Source organism: Rousettus aegyptiacus, unplaced genomic scaffold (assembly GCF_014176215.1).
Source record: "Rousettus aegyptiacus isolate mRouAeg1 unplaced genomic scaffold, mRouAeg1.p scaffold_m13_p_10, whole genome shotgun sequence".
Taxonomy (NCBI): domain Eukaryota; kingdom Metazoa; phylum Chordata; class Mammalia; order Chiroptera; family Pteropodidae; genus Rousettus; species Rousettus aegyptiacus.
The window spans coordinates 72,630,683-72,654,120 of NW_023416285.1; the positions used below are offsets into that span (position 1 = coordinate 72,630,683).

Here is a 23,438-nt window from a genome sequence, read left to right on the forward strand (position 1 = left end):
CTTTTTTTCACCTAAACCAGATTCCTAGGCTTGATCACTGACTTTATTCATCAGAGTTGGCCCTAAAAGTCTAGGGCTATTTTAAAAATATGTATACAGTCATCTTCAGAAGACATTGAGGCTCTTCTAAATGATGAAAACAGATTAGAAATTGAACAGAGAAAACATCATATCCCAAAGCGACTATTTCAAATGTCTTAATTCTTATTTGAATACACATATTCTGATTTGTTTCCCAAGTAACCAATCATCACATCTGCTAGGTGCGATGTTGGAAAGCCAGATTTCCTTACATCTGGAGTGCCTTTCTCTTCCTTGTCAACTGGTGGACTTCTTCCTACCCTTCAATTCTCAGCTCAGCAGTGTGTGTGTGTGTGTGTGTGTGTGTGTGTGTGTGTGTGTGTGTAGAGAGAGAGAGAGAGAGAGAGAGAGCACGCACGCATGAGTGTGAGTGTGAGAGCGCCTTCCTTGGACTTCTCTCCTCATCTGTAACACCTTCTTCTCATAACACCCTCTGTCTACTTTGTGGGTTTGTTTAATAATTTATCCTTCTTGCTGCCCTATCTGGATGTATTTCTTAAAGGAAAACATTTGGTACACCTTTATTGACTCTCCTCATTTCCACCTAGGATGTCTAACAGTGAGCCCTCAGACAGTTAAGTTGAATGGGGAATAAGAAACCCTCTGGTGGATAAGACCTAGCTGTTGAAGTCATCTCTTATCTCAGAGAGCCCGGGGAAGCAGCCCTGGGAATCAGCTGTGTGAAGTTGCTCTCCTGGTTTAAAAACTTCCAGGGTCTGCCTCCAAATAACTGTTTTCTCTTTTGTTCATGTTGTGGTGTGATCAAATCTAAGGCCCACAGAGCCAATTGAGATGAATTGTGAGCCTTTATTAACCAGCTGGCAACTGACTCTCTACCACGCAGGGTTAGAAGAGATCAGTCCTGAGCCTCCAGAGGGAATAGCTTAATAAGCCCCAATATCCCCTCCAGCTAGCAAGCAGGTTTACAGAACCAGGGGCTGGCCATTAGCATCTCTTTACACAGGATAACTACACCCTTAACATTAGCATAAGTTGGCCATTTGAAAATTTTCCACCCTTAACAGTTCACACAGAACTTCTTATCATTTTTGTCACATTGAGAGTTTCCTTTCATGAGTAATTTCAGGAAACTAGCTTTATTTTGCCTCTCTTGCCAAAAAAAAAAAAAAAAAATCTGAGTTTATTTTATGTCCTTAATACTTTGAGGTCTAGTTCAAAAGGCAGCATTCCTCAGGGTAGAAGTTTTGCTTTTAACTCCTCAATGGAAATAAAATTGTGTAGCAGGAAAATAAAAATAAAGAAAATGTGAAGTCTCATTTAAGGGTGGGACAAATATTGGGCTTCCCTGGGCCCATTTGTCAGTTTCTAATTTTATAAGCGTGTCATGGGAGCAGAGAGAGAATGGGTTATTGAAGAGAGGAGTTTCCTGTCATTACTGACCAATCTTCTTTTTTTCCTTCTTCTCCTTCTCCTTCTCCTTCTTCTTCCCCTTTCCCTTCCCCTTCCCCTTCCCCTTCCTCTCCCCTCCCCCTCCCCTCCTCCTTCTTTCTCCTTCTTTCTTCTCTCTTTTTTTTTTTTTTTTTTTGACGGAAGGCTAGAGGTCTCAGAAAAGGGAAGGGGGCAGGTTTAACTACAGGATCCAGCACGAGTTTGTGTTAGGATATCATCTGAGATATAGTGTTATAGCTTAGTGTGGGCATCTTTGTGACTCTGAGTTTGAAAAAAAGCTTTGTTAGCCTTGAAATAACAATGACCCTGGCTTACCTAATTTTGTTTAGGCATCATAAAAAAAATACTCCATTAACTAAGGCTCTTTACTTCCTAAAAGGAGAAAAACAGCTCAAATTGGTTTAAGAGAAAAAAACAACAAAAAACTATTGACTTTAATACCCTAAAAGTCCTGGGGCATCATGTTTCAGGCATGGTTTGCTTCCAGGACTCTTAACAGTGTCATTAGAACTCGCTCACTTTCTCTCTGCTGCTTGACTCTACTTGCCCATTTGTTAGGTTCTTGCTTATGCAGGTTGTCTTTTCATGGTATCCCTTGAAGCTTGTATCTTCTAGTTCAAGCAAAAGAAAAAAGAGAGCACTTTCTTTTGATCATTCTGGCAAAACTCTTAGGATGAGCTTTGTGTGTGTCACATGCTTTACCTTGAACCAGTTACCATAATCATGGAAATTTGCTACTTTGGCTGGCTGGGCTTTGGCATGTGTGTCATAAAGTAAGGGGTAGAGTCATCTCTGCCTGAAACACAGAGGCTGAATCCCTAGAATGTAAACTCCATGAGAGTAGGTATTTTGTTCATTTTGGGTACTTCTGTATCCTCAGCAGTGAGAACTACATCTGTTGCATGGTAGTAAACAGGAAAAAAAAAAAAGTCTATAAAGTTAGTGTGGAGGAAGGACGATTTTACAATAAAAATTGTGGGGCTTTTACCAGAAAAGGAAGGCATACGTGCCAAGCAGGAGTAGATGTTTCTCCATCGTGCATCATGCAGGGGAATGATGGCAGTAGTCATACTAGGTCTTGTCACACTCTTCACTCTGAACTTATACCGAGCTCTAGAATAGGAATCGGTCCTCTTGAATTGATGTTCGCTCTTCATAGGTAACACTCATAATGAATAGATGTGGAGGTAATGGCAAAATCGTGGCCCCTATCCACCTTCCAGAAATCCAGGAGCAGAACCACCTCTGTCCTAAAGACTGACGGGGTAAAAGAAAGACTTTCCCCATACCTAAGTCTCTTGTGCCTGCCTGCTGCTCTTCCTACCTCCTTCACTGGACTATTGCAGTAGCCTTCTAGCTGGTCTCCTGCTGGATTTTGTTCCCTTCTCATAGATGACAGTTAGGCTCTAACACTGGATAGAGGAGAATGAAAATGGGGCTAGCTGCCTCTTTGATTAGGGAATCACCTTCCGTCTACCTCTTTCTACTCTTTCGCAGATACCACTGATGTTTTAATTGCCTAATTTACATTGCTTCTTTAATGCCTTTCATCAATCATCTCCTTCTTAAAGAATGTGCTAAAGGGAAGATGCCTTACCTCCTACAACATAAAGGAATACACACACACACACACACACACACACACACACACACACACTTCAGCCTCAGATTCTTCATGATTTTGTTGAAGCAGTTGATCTTCTCTGCCTCAGGGTCAAATCTAAACTCTTGGAACACACCTTGGGAACTTTCTCTGATCCCTCCCCTCCCTCTTTACCACCTCTTCTGTCGTATCTTGATTTGCTCAGATTCCCTAGATGGTAATCTTACCTTCAGATCCTCTCCAACCTCAGGTGGGAAGACAACTTATTCCTTCGTACCTTCCCCCACTCCTGCCCTAGTGGATTTTTATCACTTTATTGTGTATTTGTCTTCCACAAGGCTGAAAGTACTTAGCAGGCATGACCTTGTGTGTCTTGATTTCTCCATTCCCAGCACAGTGTCTGGCAAGAAGAAAGTGCTCCATGGACAGTGGCCTGAGGTGTGGTGGTTAGAGAGACAAAAGAGTGCAGGGAAGGAGGGAGCTGTAGGATGGTAATCATCCCCAACATTACTGGAGTGTATGTAGTACTATATGCCAGGCTTTGTGTTAAATGCTTGACAGTCATCCCTCTTAGTCCCCAGCAAAGCTCAATGAGGTGTAGATACCGTCATCCTCATTTTACAATAAAGAAATGGGGAGTTTAAGTAACTTGTCTGTTATGTCAAGGAGTTTGGACTTATTCTTTGGATTTATTCTTGCCTTTTTGACTCCAAAGAAAACATCTCAACATTAGAAGGTTTAAAGAGGCATTATAAGATTTTCTTTCCTTTAAAAAAAAAACACAAACCTCTTTTCTCTTAAACCTGAGGAATGTTTTTTTGTTTTTCTGTTTTCATAATTAAACTTCTCTAGACCCAACTTCTTTATCCCTTCCTCTTGTCCGTTTACTCTTTTTGTGTCTCTACAATGAGACCATTTCTATCACTCAGACCAATAAGATAGTTAATTTGGGGGCCTTCGCAGGCAGCCCTGCAATCCATCACTTGGATAAAAGAGGATGAGGGTTGCTCACATTTATTTATGTACTATGCTAAAATTTCTTCTGGCATTCTCGTTTTAATCCTCACAATCCTCACTATTATGGTTCCCATTTTTCAGACAAGGAAACTGAAGGTCTGGTGTCCTAGACCATTCATCTAGTAAGGAGCATGGACAGGGTATGAGCCCATTTCTCTGACTCTGAATTCTGGGCCCTTATCCTCATGGGCACTGCCTCTCACTTTTGGGAGCCTCCTTTCTGCAGCCTTGGTCTTTCTAGGATTTTGCTAACCTCCCTCTACTTCATGACCCTTTGGGGCCCAAATGACTGCCTAGCTGATATGTTAACTCCTAGAGACAATTGTGACTTCAACTGTAACCTTGGTTCTCTTAGTTCTAGATCTGAACCTTAATTTTGCTTCCAGTTGATACCATCATTTAATTTCTAAGATACACTCAAATTGTGTTCAGGCTTTGATCTATAAAAACAACATATACAGAGTTGTTTCGTACAGGGTGGGCCTGCTGTTCTAATTTAATTTAACCCTCCCAAACCTTCCCCCTATGATTTCTTATAAGCCCAAGGGCTACAAAGGGAATAGGGAGAGAGATGAGATCCAAAAGACGTGAGAAGATGGCTAAAAGTTTTTATCTGTCACATTCAGGATATGAAAGTTACTTAAATATTAAACTACCTAGAAAATTGTTGGTATTCTTTCTGAAAATGTTTAGGGCTATAAACAAAGTAAAGAAAAATTTCTTCCTAATAACATTGCTAGAATGTACCTAACATTATAAAGTAGCCTCATAGAAAATGTTTGCCATGCCTTTTAAAAGCAAGCAGATTGTCAGCTTTCTCATAATCATGTCACTCTAAATGCCCCAAGATTCTAAATGCGTGCCTCTGTTATGAATATGTGCCTCAGGGAAAACTACATGTGGATTCATGATGCCTGTTCTCATATCAAATGCTCTGGAGTCAGTTTGAATTACAAATGGAAACATATGTTTTCCATAAAATCGTAGTAATAGCCAAAATAGTATTAATTAAAAAAAATTTAGTCAGAGTATTGTTTCAAAGGAAGAAACATACTTGATTCTCTGTTCTGCCAAATGAAGCCCAAGTGCTGAGGCAGAGTGCTGGGCAAGGTAGAGTCCTTACACATAACAATTCTGAGAAAGGGGGCCCATGGTCTAACCAGTTTGGGTTGCATTGCCCTTAGCTATCTCTATGGGCCAAGTTCTGTTATCATGTGGACGGTGCCTGGACTGTACAGACGTTGTCTAGTTTCCTAAAAGCATGCAGGTTCTAGGATGAGTGGGGCACTCTTTTCAATAGCCCATCGGGCGGATTTGATGATAGAAAGATGCTTCTGAGCTCCTGAATGGAACATTCTTGCCTTCCGTGCCTGCAAAGGTCCCTGGGGGAGGAAGAGGGAGTTGTCACAATACAATTTTTGGAATGTTACGAGCTGTACTTTGGCTCCACTGCTGGTGTAGAACTCACTGAGGTCTCTGTGGAGGGCAGAGGGTCAGATAAAAAGTCATTCATTCCTCCTAGGCCAAGAAATGTGAAACCTCAGGAATTCTTGCTGATGAACTTTATTCCCTTTTAGTCTGAGAAACCTTTCTTTCTTCCTAGCAAGAGACACATGGAATAAATCACTCTGATGGTGTGAACAATATTTGAGATAAATGCAACTGTCAAATAGTTTCCTAGGAGTCCTGCAAGGACACATGGTGACTGCAAACAGCTGAGTCTACATTTTAGTTTAGTGGAACATATTCAGACTCCTTTTGGGCTCTAACATGTCCAAAGCCATGGGCTCAATGCTACATCATTAGGGGTGTGCATGTGTATGTGTATGTGTGTGTGTGTGTGTGTTCTTGAGCAATTAAGGCATTTCTCCAAAATTTCTGTTTAGTACGAACACTAAGTTTGAGTCAAAAATGTTCACATAGACATTAGCAAAACCCTCGAATGGAGGCATTCAATTTCCAAACATGGTTGAGAAAAATTACCTTGGACTTGAATAGTGACCTTCAAGGTTAATTAATAAACCTGGAGCCCCAGAGGATTTTTAAACAACTTTTTTGTTGCCTGAGGGAATGACGGAGTAGAAATGTGGTATGAATGTTTAGAAAGGGGAGGATTTTCAAAGTTGCGAAAAATGAATACCAGCCACCAAAAGGAAATGCTTACTTATGAATTCAAAAGAGAGATACTTTTTAATTTTAAATAAAATTTGGACCCTCAGTTCTCTTACCTTTTCAATAAAGTGGCCTTTGTATACTCACATTAGGCCTTTTATTTGCTTCTATTTGATAAATGAGCAAGTGGTGAAAATAAAGAGAAAAATGGCCCAATTCTACAAGAATGTATGCACCGGAAGATTAATTCTTTCAGTTTTCTGTATAAAAATATTTAGTCACTCTGTATGCTAAGTGGTTTAATAATGCCAGGCTTCTAATGACCAGTTTTCTTTTTTTCCAGCTGACTCAGGTGTAGACGCTTTGGCAGTGTTTATGGCCAGCAGCGGAACCACAGATGTCACGAATCGGAGCAGTCCGGCCACACCACCAAATACCCTTAATCTCCGTTGCTCCCACAATGAACTGTTGAACGCTGAAATAAAACATACAGAAACTAAGAACAGCACACCCCCCAAATGCAGGAAAAAATATGCATTGACTAACATCCAAGTTGCGATGGGCCTCTCGGATCCGGCTGCCCAGCCCCTACTGGGAAATGGCTCTGCCAATATCAAGCTGGTGAAAAACGGGGAGAACCAGCTACGGAAGGCTGCAGAACAGGGGCAGCAGGACCCCAACAAAAATGTCAGCCCCACTGCAGTCATCAACATAACTTCTGAGAAGTTAGAAGGTAAAGAGCCCCACCCCCAGGATTCCTCGGGCTGTGACATTTTACCCTCCCAACCCAGGAGAACCAAGAGCTTTCTAAATTACTATGCAGACCTGGAAACCTCAACCAGAGAACTAGAGCAGAACTTAGGTAGCCAGCATGCAGTTGTGGAAGAGAAATCCCAGCCGGGCCAGGGCCAGGCCTCCACTGTCATAGGGAATGGCGATTTGCTGCTGCAGAAACCAAACAAACCCCAGTGTAGTCCTGAAGATGGCCAAGTAGCCACGGTGTCATCCAGCCCAGAGACTAAGAAGGATCATCCTAAAACAGGGGCCAAAACTGATTGCGCACTACATCGGATCCAGAACCTGGCACCCAGCGATGAGGAGTCCAGTTGGACCACACTGTCCCAGGACAGTGCTTCACCCAGCTCCCCGGATGAAACAGGTACCCCTGGGAAAGGTATAGTAAGGTGACACTTTCTTTTGGTGTTTTCAGTTATTAATATTAATCCCTAGACGAACCCAAAAAATCCATTTGCAGGCAGAAAAGAATGTGAGCCTCGCGGCAAAATTGGGCAGTTTGTGTGGAAAATACTGTTAGATTCCTCAACAGTTTCATTTTGGTTTATTTGTTCTAGGAAGCGTTTTTGTAAAAGAAATAGGTCCTTGGTGTTATTACAGTAAAACATCTACTTAGGAAGTATTCTGCCAGTGTATGATGAACTATTTTTATATACTATCTAGAAATATTGGGTTTTGTTAAGCAAAATAATACAAGAAAGACAGTTTCCTCAGGTTGTGGCAGCCTTTCCTCTGCTCTTCCAGACACTATGCTTTCTGTTGTAGTTGTAGTTAAATTTTAAATTTTACTGAAAGTCATTTGATGAACAGAAAAGTCTCCCCTGCTCCATACTCTAGCCCCCTTTTTCAGGGATGATTGCTACCTTTTTTTTATGTTATTATTTCCTTTCAGAAAACATTTTAGGCATATGCCCACATTTATAATAAATTATTAAAACTTAAGCAAATTTTATGATGAGATTTTTATAAAGTCTTTACTTTTTAGAGATATATACTAATGTAAGTGTACTATATAAATATAACATAACAATATAGATAAAGTAATATAAGTGATATTGTATATGAAATTTTCTCCAAAATAATTGGGCCAGGAGTAAAAAAAAAATTTTTTTTCCATAAGCTGATCATTATTAAAAATGGGTACACGAAGTTTATTATTCTGTTCTCCCTAATTTTGTGTTTAAAATTTTTCACAGTAAAAAATTAAAAAAATTACATTAGATTGTTTTATAAATATACTTTTTCCCTTAAGTATATATTTTGTAAAGCAGCCCATATCAAGATACACCACTTTTTTACATCAGGCTTTTTAAAGTATTAGGCATGTTCTGCCACATCCAAGTTCTGTGATTTATTTAAGTTTCCTCACTGTTGATATTTAGATCACTTCTACCTGTAGCCCTTTTGCTTACTGAGTATTGATGTCAGTAAGGGCCTGTGCAGAGCATGACGTTTAAGCTGAGCACCGTGCACCCGCTCCATCCACTGTGACTCTCTCCAGAAAACCTTTCCGGTCCCTTCTGCTCACCTCTCCTTCCCTCAGTGTCCTGGTGTTACTTCTTGTTGGGTTCTTTGCAGAACCATTACAGTGCTTGGCCCATGATGTGAACTGGATTGGTTTTCTGTTTATTTTTCTCTCTTTAGGTCGCTTTTGAAGACCTTAGAATTTTAAAGTAAAGGTGACAATGGTAATGGCCCTTAATGGGTCACTTAGCATAGCCATTTTGAATCAAATATACTTGAAAGACTATGTTAACTGTGACTCTAAAGAAGTGAGATTGAGTTTTTTGAAAAACACACACTAGAAGCCAAACCTGTGCTGCCCTTCAAAATGTTCACTTTGGGATGTCTGTACCTACCTCAGCAGAGTGCAATGTCTCAAATATTAATAATTTTGGGGAATTCTTTTGGAATTTCCTCAAAGCCAGTTTTGAACTCCTACTGGAAAGAAACCTCTTTACTTCTTGATCACACTTCATTTTCATGTAGTGACGACCACTACATAAATTAGTGAGTAAAATTAATGACTATTCAGAACTGGTATCTCTTTTGATTGCATTTTTCCAGTGGAGCGTACCATTAATATTTGTAATGATAGCAATCAGTTTAAATTAAACATTGTATGTTTCACTTATGATAGTAAAATTAGTGTTTATTATATTTTTATATAGTTTATCTGTGCTTATATATGCAATAAACACAAATACTTTTGAAAGGAAAAAATAAGAGCCAATATTTTATAAGATAGTAGTATTCTGTGCCATAGTACATATATAAAAACTGTATATATTTGCTTATTCGCTGTGTATTAAGTAAGTACTCAACACGGTGTGTGTTTTATGACTAAATCATGACACATTATCTTTGGACTATAGACTGTGCTTTGGGGAGCCTAGAAAAATAGAACAGCCTCATTCAAGTTAGAATGCCTTTTATAAAATAAAATGCACCACTTAACCCAGAAATTCACTACTTTCTATTTCCCTTTCTTTCTTAAGTTGCCCCCTCCAGCATCTCAGTGAAATTTTTTTTGCACAGTCCCATGTGTACAATACGTTGCTCCTCTTTTCTTCCTATATAGTTTGTCCTTTGAGACAACAAGAGGCTATTAGGAAAAAGAAAAGCATTTTTGAAATTACTGAGTTTCATAGGCATTTAGAAAAGTTCAAAAGAATGCCTTGACCCTGATTCTAAAAGAAGGGATTGCATCATTATGGTACTTGAAAGTGAGAACTTTTATTCTGTTAGGATCTTGCCAGAGAATCAGTTCCTGTAGTGGCCCCAGGTAAGCACAATGACTCAGATAAATACAGGTTGGTCATATTGCGTGTAGTCTCTCTGTTCATCACCTGGTGTTTCATGTTTGATTCATGAAAACTTTAAAAAGACACAACATTTTGATACTACCTGGGTACAGGTTTCTGTACCTTGTTGGTACCAACACGTACCTTAGGTTTAATTTGGGGCTTAATAAAATTGAAGATACGGAGTTTGAAACTGGGTGGATCTTGTGGAATAGCCATTTCAAAATTAGGTTCATAACTAAATGTAATGTGCAAAGGCAGGATATGCACAGAGACAACCAATCTAGGTGGTGTGGCAGTGGGTCTACTGCTTGATTCACTTATCTAGTCTTCTGGGAAGGATGAAGAATTGGGGTCAGTCATTCAGTCTTTCACAAACATTCTTTGCATTAGAGTCTATAGGTTTATAAGTCAGGAACACCAGAGCCAAGGAAAAGGGCCATTTTGACTTTACTTGCCTTTACACGTTGCCTTGCATTGCAAATTGATCTCTGTTACTCAAGAGTTTAAATCCTTTGGTGTCATAAACTGATTGGTTTCCAGTCTTAATGTAAGCAAAGTGGACCCCTTGCAAGCTGGATAGTTGGTGAAGGCAAAAGCCAAGGCACAGACCTAATTATGTCAACGTAATTGGCAGCACTTCTTGTTTCTGGCCTTCTCTAGCTTAAGAGTGTAGAGCTTTGGATAAGTTTGTATTATTAACACTTTTAGAAACTCCTTCTAAATGTTCATTTTATATCCAGTTGTTTCTCGTAATTTCAAACATAAATGATTTTTAAATTGCTTTTTAAAAGCTCCCAATCCCTTCAAAAAAAAAAAAAAAATCCAGGATATAGGAAAGGCCCACTTTCCAGTCCGCTTGCCCTGCTGAATTTTTAAAAATCTTTTAAACACCCTTTAGTTGATCTTGTCTTGTCTTCTCAGCTGAGAATTCCATGATGTGATAGGAGGAATTCAAGGAGGCAGATATGAGATGTTTCCAAAATGGTTCGGACATACTGTGTTCTGGGGTAGGGCATGTAATTTCTAAGTTAGATTTTGGTATCTCAGGGGCAAGATGTACAAAAATAGTTCTTATCTCACCCCATGAACTTAAGAAAGAAAATGATTGTGCTCAATTAAGTAATTTTAGAAAGTTCTAGAGAAAAAAAATATTCAATTGAACATTCAAGGTAGATTTTGGTTGCTGTCCATTATAAAATTTGATACTAGGTACTTCAGGGGACAGAAAGATAAATGTAATGAAATGAGTGGCAGCAAAAGTCTGGTATTGAGCATAAGAAAGTAAATATATTCAAGACGGAACCAGGAAGGAGCTCTGAGAGGCCAGAGTGCTGTGAGGTAGAGGTACTGAAGGGCAGCAGCTTCGGTTGACTTGGACGTGAAAGCCTGGGCATTGGACCTTATCTGTGTTGGAGATTGAATAGACTTTCATTGGATGGAGATCTGGAGAGATCACTGCCCCTTACAGCTGTTAAAAAAATGAATCTCTTTTCTTTTTTATTTAACACTAGAGAAGTTTAGTTTATGATTTTTTTTTTCTTCACTCTTTTTCTCTGCTTTACTGGCATTTTGGGGAAAAAAAGAGTTAGTTCCTAGTTTGGCAAGTTGTTTAGCTTGTGGGAGAGGGCAGTGTGGACAGAGTGTGGCTGCTTAAGAAGTGGTGGGGCGGAGTTCTCTAGTAGTCCTGCATGAGGTGCTCCTAGAAATGCCACATGATGCCCTCATACCCTTAGTGGAGGTATGTAGCCTCTAAGATTATGACTCATTGACTCATAGGCATAGAAATATTTCTAACCACTTTTAGAAATATTCTGGTCAAATTTTATCATGAATTATCTGCCCAGACTCATACTCACACAAGAGCTTCAATTAATAAATATAAAGAGAGATTTATGATTTTAAAAGCCAAGAGGCTAGAGAAACATCCAGATGGTCAGATATCCATCATGGAGAATTGAAATGAATCTGTAACTTGACCATGATTTTCACTAAGCATTATTATCCAGTATAGTTAATAGTTCAAGAGTTTGTTCATCATTGCCTTGTGCACTAGTTCATCCATTCATTCTCCCTCATTTGTTCATTTATATTTACATATACGTGCCAATCATTTTTTAAAAGTCAACTCTGTGGACTATGCTAGATGCCCAAGACATAGAAATAAGTTAGAACCAGTCTGTGACCTCAAGTAGCTCACATACAGTTTCCTGTCTTCATGGAGAAGCCCCCACCCTATGTTGAATCCCTTCTAAAATGTGTCCATGTGTTCTTTGTCTCATTTTGCACACATCACATTGTAATAAGTACGAAAGATAAAGCCTACTCCCAGGTCCTGGGTGGCCTAAGTTTTCAAGCCAAAGAGAGACGTTTAGATGGTTTACTAGTTTTTCGGGGCTGCCATAACAAATTACCACACACTGGTAACTTAAAACAACAGAAGTTTATTCTCTCACAGTCCTGGCTAAAAGTCTAAAATCAAGATGTCAGCAGGAAGACTCCTTCCTTGTCTTATAGCTGCATCACTGCAACTCTGCCTTTCTCTTCCCATGTCTTTCTAACAAGAACCACTCGTTATAAGGACACCTCCTACTCCAATATGACTTCACCTTAATTTAATTGATTATATCTGCAAAAGCTGTATTTCCAAGTAAGGTCACATTCTGAGGTTCTGAGTGGGCATGACTTTTGGGGTAAACTATTCAACCCAGTACATATGTCTTCATGGGTAATGCCATAATGTAAACAACACAGGGGAGATGTGAGAGGATATTTGCAAGAACTATCATATTCAAATTTTTCAAGAAGGAAAGCTAACACTTACAGATTTTGTGAGAATTGGTAAGCAAATAAAATATTCTGCAAGGGAACTCAAGATAGTTTTATGTTGCCTTCATCTAAATTCTTCACTATGAAGTTGAGGAAACTTAGCTATGGACCTGATACTGGTGATCTGAAACCACAAATCTAAATGAGATTGGGAATAAGTTGAAAAAGGCAGAAAAATGTGAAAAAGATAAAAGTAAAGCTTACCATTTAACAATATGGCTCATCTCTGTAAGGTGGGATAGTTCAGGGAACTTGGTATATGGAGATGGGATTGTTCTTCGCTTATGGAGATGGGGTTATTCTTTTTGATCAAAGCCTAAGAACAGACAGGGATATAAATAATAGCCATATTTTTCTTTTGTTTAGAGGCATTGCTTTCCAGATGTACAGGATTTCCTTAGGGGCTATGTAGACTATAAAAGAAAAAGATATGATGCTCACTTTAGGGCAAAGGCAATACACTGTGAAAGCTTCAGAGATCACAAATGGGCAGTGCTGGGAAGTATGTAGGCAACCCGTAGATAGATTTTGCCCAGTAGACAGTGTTTCAGAAACCTTTGAATTAGATGCCAATGCTTAGAAATTGGAAGCCTTTACATAAAAATATGGGCTTGTGTCGGTGGACTCAGCCATCCTGTACACATGGAATGATTGTGGTAGGAAGAACTAAGCTAATGTTGGTCTTGCCTGTGTCAACTGCATACAAATGTAATGCCACAGTAGCAGCATCCTAGGGTCTACAGACTTCCTTTAATCACAACTGCCCTAGTCTCAGTCCCATGCCTTCTGGTAGAATTACGAAGCATGGCATGAACTGCTAAACAAAACATGCTTGAAATTTCCAGAGGCATCTTTAGGTGACTTTCCAGAATCCTCCGTCTGTTAATCTTAGAAGAGGAGGTTAGAGGAGGGAAAATATTAGCTTTCAAAAGCTAAGATGTGGGCGGCTTATAAATTTTGTGCCTCAGATGTGACTCAGTTAATGTACCCAGTTTGCTTTCATAAATGTGATGATAGTTACCAGTTATGCTTATAATTTGTATATTGTGTTTCCCTATCATGGAACCCTTGATGCAACACAGTGAAGTAAAAGCTTTGTATACAAACAAATTTCACTGGAAAAAAATCAAATCATTTGACTATTAGAAAATTACATATGGTCAGCATTCCGTGTGGGACAGTCAGAAAGTGAGAAAACAGGATGCCCTACCTCCAAAATATTGGTGTTGGTACCTGAGTGGGGAGATGGTATTTATTGTATATGAACTTTCATTTTTTCCTTTTTGTTTTGCCGTTGATAGATTTACTCTTGACTATGATTGAATTTAATCCCTGCAAAATTCTTCCTTAGAATTATTAGGGGCATTGCTAGTTGATTATTTTTCTCCCTCAGTGTTATTTGAAGAAGTCTTCATATAGAACTGCACTGAATTAGTATATCTGGGATATTATAAAGATGTAGTTCCTTCCTATATATGGCTTTAAGAAGCTGATTTTAGTCTGTTGTTTATTACCAAGATATTTTCTCTCATACACATGATAGTATATGTGATGATTAGGTATACAAGATGGCTGGCTCATGAAAGCCTATTTACTCCCTAATAGGCATGTAGACTAGTAGTAATAGAACCATAGAACCTTTTCTCAGTATGTTATATTAGAAAATGTGGTCACTGTTCCATGTGTAGTTGTCAGTAAGTGAGAGAACAGAGATGACCCCAACTCTAAATCTTTGGGAAGGGGCTGATGGGAGGTATACCAGAGGTAGTTAGTTCAAGGGCTGGAGGTGATGAGATTCCTAGAGAAGCCTCTAGGGACACTTCTTAGTAAGGAGCCAGCTCTCCAGTTCCTACTTTGCTTTTTTTCTATGTCTGCTCCGGGGATGCCTCCTGTGAGGGGTCTTTGACCAGCATTTCCTTTCATCCCTTGCTCAGTGTGGACAAGGGAGACATTCCATGACCCGCCCCCCTTCTTTTTCTTTCCACAGAACAAAGATCAGCTCTTTCAAGATTTCTGAGTTGCTTTTACCTTTTAATTGATGGCTTGTCTCTCTGTCTCCTGTTTATTTTTCCTCCATGTGCTGTGGAACAAAAGCCCAGAGTCATAGAATGGACTCAGGTCCATTATATCTTTAATGGAGTTAAGGATTATAGGATTGGTAAAATCTAGGTTGTTTTTTTTTAGGATACTTTTAACAAGGATGATATGTTAGCCTTAATTCACTCATACACTTTTTATTAATGAATGTCTCCTGAATTCTTAATATGTGTAAAGAACTGAGCTAGTGTTCTGGATAATTCTAAGATTGAGGCATAATCTTTCTTTCAGGGAACTCACAATCTCCTTCCTCAAGGTTCTTTTAAATCTCTTTAACTCTCTATGGCATTAACTACTTTCTGGGTTTGAAAGTTAGACATCCTGACTCATTCAAACTCCGTCACGTTCTTAACCAATTTTTTTATCTCTAAATTGGGAATAATAGTAGAACCTACCTTATAAGATTGTTATGTAAAGTCTTTGGCATAGTACCCGGCCTACAGAAAGCATTTTTTGAAATGCTAGCTGTCATTGTCATCATCGTCTTTTCTTTGTTTTGAAATAGAAAACTTCTTCAGGAGATAGGCTATTTTGCCTCTGTTTTTTTTTTTTTTTTTAAATCCTCAGATATAAATCCATACGTTGGGTACTCAGTTTGAGTGAGTGATTAAAATAACACATAAATTGTACAGTGAATTAAAGGTAATACCTTTAAGAAGTTTGCAATATCAGGGAGCTACAGACATCTTCTGCTTCTCAAATGTTAGTATGCAAGAAAATCTTCTGAGGATGTTGTTGAAATGCAGGTTCTGATTTTGTAGGTCTGGGCTGGGACCTGAGATTCTGCATTAAAAGGTTTTTTTTTTAAGTTTGTATTTGTGGAGATTCCGCATTTTTAACAAGCTTACTCTGGCGATGTTGGTACATACTTCTGGTGCTTGACCTCACTTTGAGTAGTAACACTGGACTGTAAGGTAGTAAGGGAAGGGGTACAGTCTGTTTTGTTCACTGCTATATCCTGAGCTCATAGAATAAAAAGTGCCTGGGACATGCCATGTAAAAAAAAATAATAATGTAGAATAAATACATTTACCTCAAAGCATAACTAGTGAGTGATAACAGGTGATTTTTGCCAAGTTTGTAGGACAGACAAGAGTCATAAAGTTTCAGGTAAGACATTTCTTTGTTTTTTCTTTTTTTTTTTTTTTTCAGGTAAGACATTTCTTAATCTGGAGGGCTTATGTGGTGCAAGAAGAGGACAGATTTGAAAGATAAATGGGGTTTAGAAAAGTAAAGAAGTAATGGGCACACAGAAAATAGAAACTGAAAGAAAGCAAAAGAAGAGATTGCCGTAAGGCAGTGTTCTCACATTTTTTGGCCTTGGAGACCCCTTTAGAACCTTCAGAAATTATTGAGAACCCTAAGAATCATTGTTTACAAATTATAGATGATATCTATCAATATTTACTGTATTAAAATTGAAACAGATACATTTTAAAGTTATTTTAAAATAATAAATAACGTATAAATATTAACAAAATAAAATGCATTCTGTGAAACATAATCATTTTTTCAAAGCCAACAACAATTCAGTGAGATAAGGCATGTTGTTTTTATTTGAAAATCTCTTTAATGTATAGCTTAATTGAAGGCAACTGGAATCTCTTAACTGCTTCTACCTTTAGTGTGTCTTAATAAAATATCGAGATAGATGTAGATGAAGAAAATCATGCTGACTTCATACAGATATGTAGGAAGAAAACACAGGAATATTTTAATAGCCTTCTTAGGCAATGTAGATATTCTTTTATGATGTTGCACCAAAACTTGATAATTGGTAGTTTCTTAGAGGTTAGCTATTATGTAACTCTGAAACCAATAATAGTAAAATTTTTTGTACTCTGTTATATTAAAATTCAGTGGTCTGTCTTACATTTTGAATGGATGATTTACTCATGCATAATTTTGTAACATCACGCATTGGTAATTTGGAAAATATTGGTTCAGTGAGTTATGAAGCTCTTCCAAATGTTGACGTGTTTCATTATACAATGTGAAAACATTACATTCGTTCATCTCACCACATCTCATCACAAAAGTCATTAATTGTTGGAAAGCTGTCAAGCTCTCTGGCGAGTACAAATTTTCCAAAATTCTAATTTTTGTTTGAAAGCTCACATTTTATCATTGGTAACAAATACTGTCAGTTGTTTTCCTTGAAGTGACTGACTTAACTCATTTATTTTTGAGAAAATGTCTGCCTGGAACCCAGATTTGAATAACCATAGTTTGACAGTCATTCTTTCAAGTAAAAAAAAGTGTTCCATGTGCTTTTCCTTGAAACAAGAATTACTCCTCTCTATGCAGCAGAAGTACTTGATGCATGCTTACATTAAAAGTGAATATAATTACGGGTTAAGATTTAAGAAAATTAAAATGTTTTACTACTGTGGGAGATCCGGTCACGATAGTGAAGTAGGAAAACACTGTGCTTGCCTCCTCCTGTGACCATATTAAAATTACAGCTAAATGTAGAACAACCAACCTGGAGAACCATCTGAACGGAAGTCTGTAACTAAGGATGTACAGAAGAATCCACATCGAGACTGATAGGAGGGTTGGAGACACAAAACAAGTTGGTCCCACACTCACATGAGAATCAAGAAGGATATCTCAGCTATAGATATCTCACCCCTTGAAGAGTGAGAGGTCCCAGCCCCATACTGAGCTCCCCAACTCAGAGCACCCGGGTTGGGGAAAGGAGTCCCCACAATATCTGGCTGTGAAAATAAACCAGGATCCCAACCGTGCAAGTGAGACAGAAAGCTACAGGAAAACCAGATGTCCTCTTATAGAGCTGAAACACAGACTCTCTTACTTCCAGGTACTCACCTGGGCTCTGATGGAGAGACAGTAGCTTGGGAGGTGTCAGAGACATAAAGGGAGAGAATGAATTGAGTAGTTTCAGGACAAGGGCTGTAGGGACAGCTGCCAGTGTCCCTGTGTTGAGACTTCTCCCTTTTAGCCACGGAGCAGGTGCCATCTTTCCTGTCTTGAGCTCTCATTCCACACAGCCAAATCTGAGCCTACATTGACCTGGTAAACTCTGCTAGCTCCACCCTCTTGACTTCCTAGTATACCACCACACCCAGCTCACACACTGCCTGAAATTTTTTTGGTGGTTGGCAGCTAGCAGGCAGTCAGCTGGGGTTGGCCCACATGACAGTCTTACTTGGAAAACTCTCAGGTGTCTGAGGGTCCCAGGCAGATGCTGGCTGGCCGCGGTGGGCTCTGAGCCTTTTAAGTGGCTTCATGGTCAACATTGGCACCAAATCTAAATCTGCAGTAACCTGATGAACACCACTCACCCCACCCTATTGACTCCCTGAAATTCCACACCTCACCCAACTTGCTAAACTCAAGAGTCACTTTCACCAGCTGAGACATAAAAGGCAGTCGGCAGGTGGCAACAGTACTCAGGGTACCACAGGCATTTTGCTGAGCTTCCCCAGGCCTGGTATTTGTGGCATCCAGCCCAGTTCACTGCATGAGCTCTCCTACACACCTTCAGGTCCAGCAGATTCAGCGACCAACTTTGTAGCTCCTAGGTAGCACTGGCCTGGTCAGAGTCAGTGGGTGACCTTAGCCTACACTGGAGCTCCTCTCAAGAGGCCCTGGAACCAACAAACCCTGTAGCTGGCTTCAGACCACAATAGAACACAATCCAATTAGCCCCACAAGTGGCACACTCAAAGGGTGATTTTGGCGGTTACCATAGCCCACTGGCAAATCCTGCTCCATGAGATCTGTCCCTCCACAGCAGCTTGTATGCTGTGGTCACGGCCAATCCTCACAATCAGTCAGCCTGAGGGTAAGTCCCACCCACTGACATGCCAACAGCACTCAAAGCTCAACTATAAAAGGAAGGCATACACAACCCACATGAGGGACACTCCTAGAGCACCTGGTTCAGGTTATCAGGGATACTGTACCCCTGAGCCCCACAAGACACCTACTACATAAGACCAAGACTGGGAGATATAGCAGATCTACCTAATACATATAAACAAACACAGAGAGACAGTCAAAATGAGACAGAAACATGTCTCAAATGAAAGAAGAAGAGAACACTCCAGAAAAAGAACTAAATGAAATATGAAATAGAGGCAAGCAATCTACCACATACAGGGTTCAAAACACTGATTATAAGGATGCTCAAAGAACATAGTGAGAATTTGAACAAGGAGATAGTAAACATGAAAAAGAAACAAAAACCATAAAAAAGATCCAGTTAGAAATGAAGGATACAATAACTGAAATGAGGACTATACTAGAAGGAATCAACAGCAGAAGAGATGAAGAAGAGGATCGAATCAGTGATTTGGAAGTCAAAGCAGCAGAAGATACGCAATCATAACAGCAAAAAAAATAAAAGAGTTATAAAAAAAGAATAGTTTAAGGGACCTCTGGAACAACATCAGGTGTAACGATATTCGCATCACAGAGGTTCCAGAAGGAGAAAAGAGAGAGCAAGGGGCTGAGAACCTATTTGATGAAATAATGATGGAAAACTTCCCTTTCCTGCAAAGGAAATAACCATATTTCCAGTCCAGGAAGCACAGAGTCCCAACCAGGTGAACCAAAAGAGACTCACACTAAGACATGTCATAATTAAAATGTCAGAGGTTAAAGACAGGAAATCTTAAAAGCAGCAAGAGAAAGGCAGTTAGTTACCTGCAAGGGAGCTCCCCTAAGACTGTCAACTAGTATCTCCACAGAAACATTGCAGACCAGAAAGGGTTGACATGAAATATTCAAAGTGATGAAATGCAAGGACCTACCACCAAGATTATACTATTTAGCAAGACTATCATTTAAAATTGAAGGAGACCTAAAGAGCTTACAAGGTTCAAAAAAAGCTAAAGGAGTTCAGCACCACCAAACTAGTATTACAAGAGATGTTAAAGGGAATTCTTGAAGGGAGGGGAGAGGGAGGAGGAGGAGAAGAAGAAGGAGAGGAAAAAGAAGGAGGAGGAGGAGGAGGAAGAAGGAATAAGGAGAAGAAGGAAGAAAGAAAGAAGGGGGAGGGTGGCGGGAAGAACACAAATATGAATAATAAAATGGCAATATCTATGTACCTGACAATAATTACTTGAAATGTAAATGGCTTCAATGCTCCAATCTAAAGACATAGGGTAGCTGAGTGGATAAGAAAACAAGACTTATACATACGTTTTCTACAAGAGACACATTTCAGAGCAAGAGACATACACAGAGTAAAGGGATAAAAATATATATTTCATACAAATGGGAACAAAGAAAAAGTTAGGATAGCAATACTTAATTGGACAAAATAGACTTTAAAATAAAGACTGTAATAAGAGACAAAGAAGGACATTTCAAAATGGTAAATGGATCAATTCAACAAGAGTATCTAATCCTTGTAAACATTTATACATCCAACATAGGAGCACCTAAATATATAAAACAAATACTGATGGATATTTAGGGAGAGATCTACAGTAATACAGTCACTGTAAGGGATTTTTAATAGCCCATTGACGTCAATGGAGAGATCTTTCAGACAATCGACAAGGAAAAGGGAGCCTTAAATGACACATTCGGCCAGATGGATTTAATTGATATTTTTGAAGTGTTTAACAACAAAGCAGCAGAATATATATTCTTTTCAAGTATACATGGAACATTTTCCAAGATGGACTACATGTTAGGCCACATAACAAATTTCAATAAATTTAGGAAGATGCAAATCATATCATGCGTCTTTTCTAACCACAAAGGTATGAAACTAGAAATCAACTATAAGAAAAAAACTGAAAAACACATAAACACATGGAGTTTAAATATCATACTGTTGAGCAATGTATGAGTTAATGATGAGATTAAAGAAAAAATTCTTAAAAGATAGCTTGAAAAAAATTAAAATGAAAACACAAGCCAAAATTTATATGACACAGTGAAAGCAGTCTTAGAAATTCATAGCAATAAAGGCTTACCTTCTGAAATAAAAAAAATCTCAAATAAACAATCTAACTTTACACTGAAAGGAACTAGAAAAAGAACAGCAAACAAAGCCCAAAGTGAATAGAAGGAGGGAAATAATAATGATCAGAGCAGTATAAACGACATAGTCTAAGAAGACAATACAGAAAAAGTAAAAAAAAAAGAAACCAAGTGTTGATTCTTTGGAAAGATAAACAAAATACATAAACCTTTAACCAGACTAATCAAAGAAGAAAAAAAAAGAGGACCCAAATGAATAAAATCAGAAATGAAAGAGAAAAAGTGGCAATTGACACCACAGAAATACAAAGGATTATAAGAAAATACTACAAACTAATTGGACAATCTGGAACATATGGGTAAATTCCCAGAAACATACAGTCTTCTAAGACTGAATCAAGAAGCAGCAGAAAATCTGAACAGATTGATTACTACTAATAAAATCAAATCAGTAATCAAAAAACTCGCAACAAAAAAAAGTCCTAGACCAGATGCCTTCGCAGGTGAATTTTACCAAACATTAAAAGAAGAATTAACACCCATTTTCCTCAAGCTATTCCAAAAAGTTAATGAAGATAAAAGACTCCCAACCATATTTTACGAGCCCAAAATAACCTACTTCCAAAGCCAGAGAAAGATATTACAAAAAAGAAAGTTATAGTCCATTATCTCTTGACGAACATAGATGCAAAACCCCTCAGCAAAATATTAGCAAACCAAAATCAGCAGTACATCAAAAAGATCATACACCATGATCAGGTGGAATTTATTCTTGGGGTGTGAGGTTGGTTCAATATCCACAAATCAGTTAGCATAGTACATCACATACACAAAATGAAGGATAAAAATCCTATGATCATTTCAATAGATGCAGAAAAAGCATTTGACAAAATCTAGCATCTATTTATGATAAAAACTCTCAGCAAACTGGGAATAGAGGAAACATACCTCAATGCCGTATGTGACAAACCTACAGGTAACATCATACTCAATGGTGAAAAGCCAAAAGTGTTTTCCTTAATATCAGGAATAAGACAAGGATGTCCGCTTTCACCATTTCTATTCAACATAGTATTGGAAGTCCTAGCCACAGCAGCCATAAATAAATAAAAGGCATACAAACTGGAAAGAAAAAAGTTAAATCGTAATAATTTGCAGATGACATGATAATATATAGAGAGAATGCTAAAGATTCCACCAAAAAAAACTGTCAGAGCTGATAAGTGAATTCAGTAGAATATCAAGGGACATAATTAATATTCTGAAATTAGTTGCATTTTATACACCAGTAACAAACTGTCAGGAAGAGAAATTAAGAAAATAAGTTAAGAAAATAATTTTGATGCAATATATAATTGCATCAAAAAATACCTAAGAATAAATGTAACCAAAGAAGTAAAAGACCTGTACTCAGAAAATTATAAGACATCGAAGAAATTGAAAAATATACAAATAAATGGAGGCATATACCATGCCCATGAATAAGAGGAATTAACATTGTTGAAATGTCCATACTATCCAAAGCAATTTATAGATTCAGTGCAATCTCATCAAAATACCAATGATATTTTTTACAAAACTAGAACCAATGATTCTAAAATGTGTGTGGAACCACAAAAGACCCTGAATAGCCATGGCAATTTTGAGAAAGAACAAAGTTGGAGGTATCATGCTACCTGATATCAAACTGTACTACAAGGCTATAGTAATTGAAACAGCATGGTACTGGTATAGAAACAGACACATAGATCAATGGAACAGAATAGAGAGCCCAGAAAGTAACCTACACCTATATGGGCAATTAATCCATAACAAAGGAAGCAAGAATATACAAGGCAGTTAAGACAGTTTAGTCAATAAATGGTGTTGGGTGACTGGACATATACATGCAAAAAAAGTGAAATGAGACCACCTTCTTAAATCATTTACAAGAATAAACTCAAAATGGCTTAAAGACTGGAATGTAAGACCTAAAGTCATAAAAATTCCAGCAGGAAACATAGGCAGTAAACTCAATGACATTGCTCTTATAAATATTTTTTATATATGTAATCTTGGGCAAAGGAAGCAAAAGACAAAGTAAACAAATGGGACCACATCAAACTAAAAAGTTTTTGCACAACATAAGAGACCACAAAAAAATGAAAAAATAACCTAATGAATGGAAGAAGATATTTGCCAATGATACATTCCTTAAGGGGTTAATATCCAAATGTTATAAAGAACTCATGCAACTGAACAACAACAACAAAAACCTAACAATCCATTTGAGAAATGAGCAAAGCCCCTAAATAGGCATTTCTTCAAAGAGGACATACAGATAGCCAATAGATATATGAACAGATATGTCACTAGTCATCCGAGAAATGAAATTAAAACCATAATGAAATTACCTCAGTCCTATCAATGTGTGAGAGTGACCATCATCAATAAATCAACAGACAGCAATGTTGACAAGTATGCACTGTTGGTAGAATTGCAAATTGGTGCAGCCACCATGGATAGCAGTATGGGGGCTTCTTAGAAACTTAAAACTATCTTATGACCTAGCAATTCTACTTCTGGGTATTTATCCAAAGAAATCCAAAACATTAATTGAAAAAGATATATTCACCCCTATGTTCATTGCAGCATTATTTACAATAGCAAAGATATGGAATCAACGTTGGTGCCCATCAGTAGATGATTGGATAAAGAAGTGGTGGTACCTATGTACAAATGGAATG

At 38.2% G+C, this 23,438-nt stretch overlaps 1 protein-coding gene across 24 annotated transcripts in view; it reads left to right on the forward strand.

Annotated features, from left to right (window-relative positions):
* APBB2 (amyloid beta precursor protein binding family B member 2) overlaps positions 1-23,438 on the forward strand; it is a 328,869-nt gene that overhangs the window by 156,506 nt on the left and 148,925 nt on the right. For 13 of the 24 annotated variants that reach the window (XM_036227996.1, XM_036227997.1, XM_036227989.1 and 10 more), the window contains one exon: positions 6,567-7,397. In XM_036227996.1, coding sequence (XP_036083889.1) covers positions 6,567-7,397 — 831 coding nt within the window. The remainder of the gene's footprint in view (positions 1-6,566; positions 7,398-23,438) is intronic. The other 11 variants (XM_036228008.1, XM_036227999.1, XM_036228007.1 and 8 more) reach the window with 1 other exon arrangement.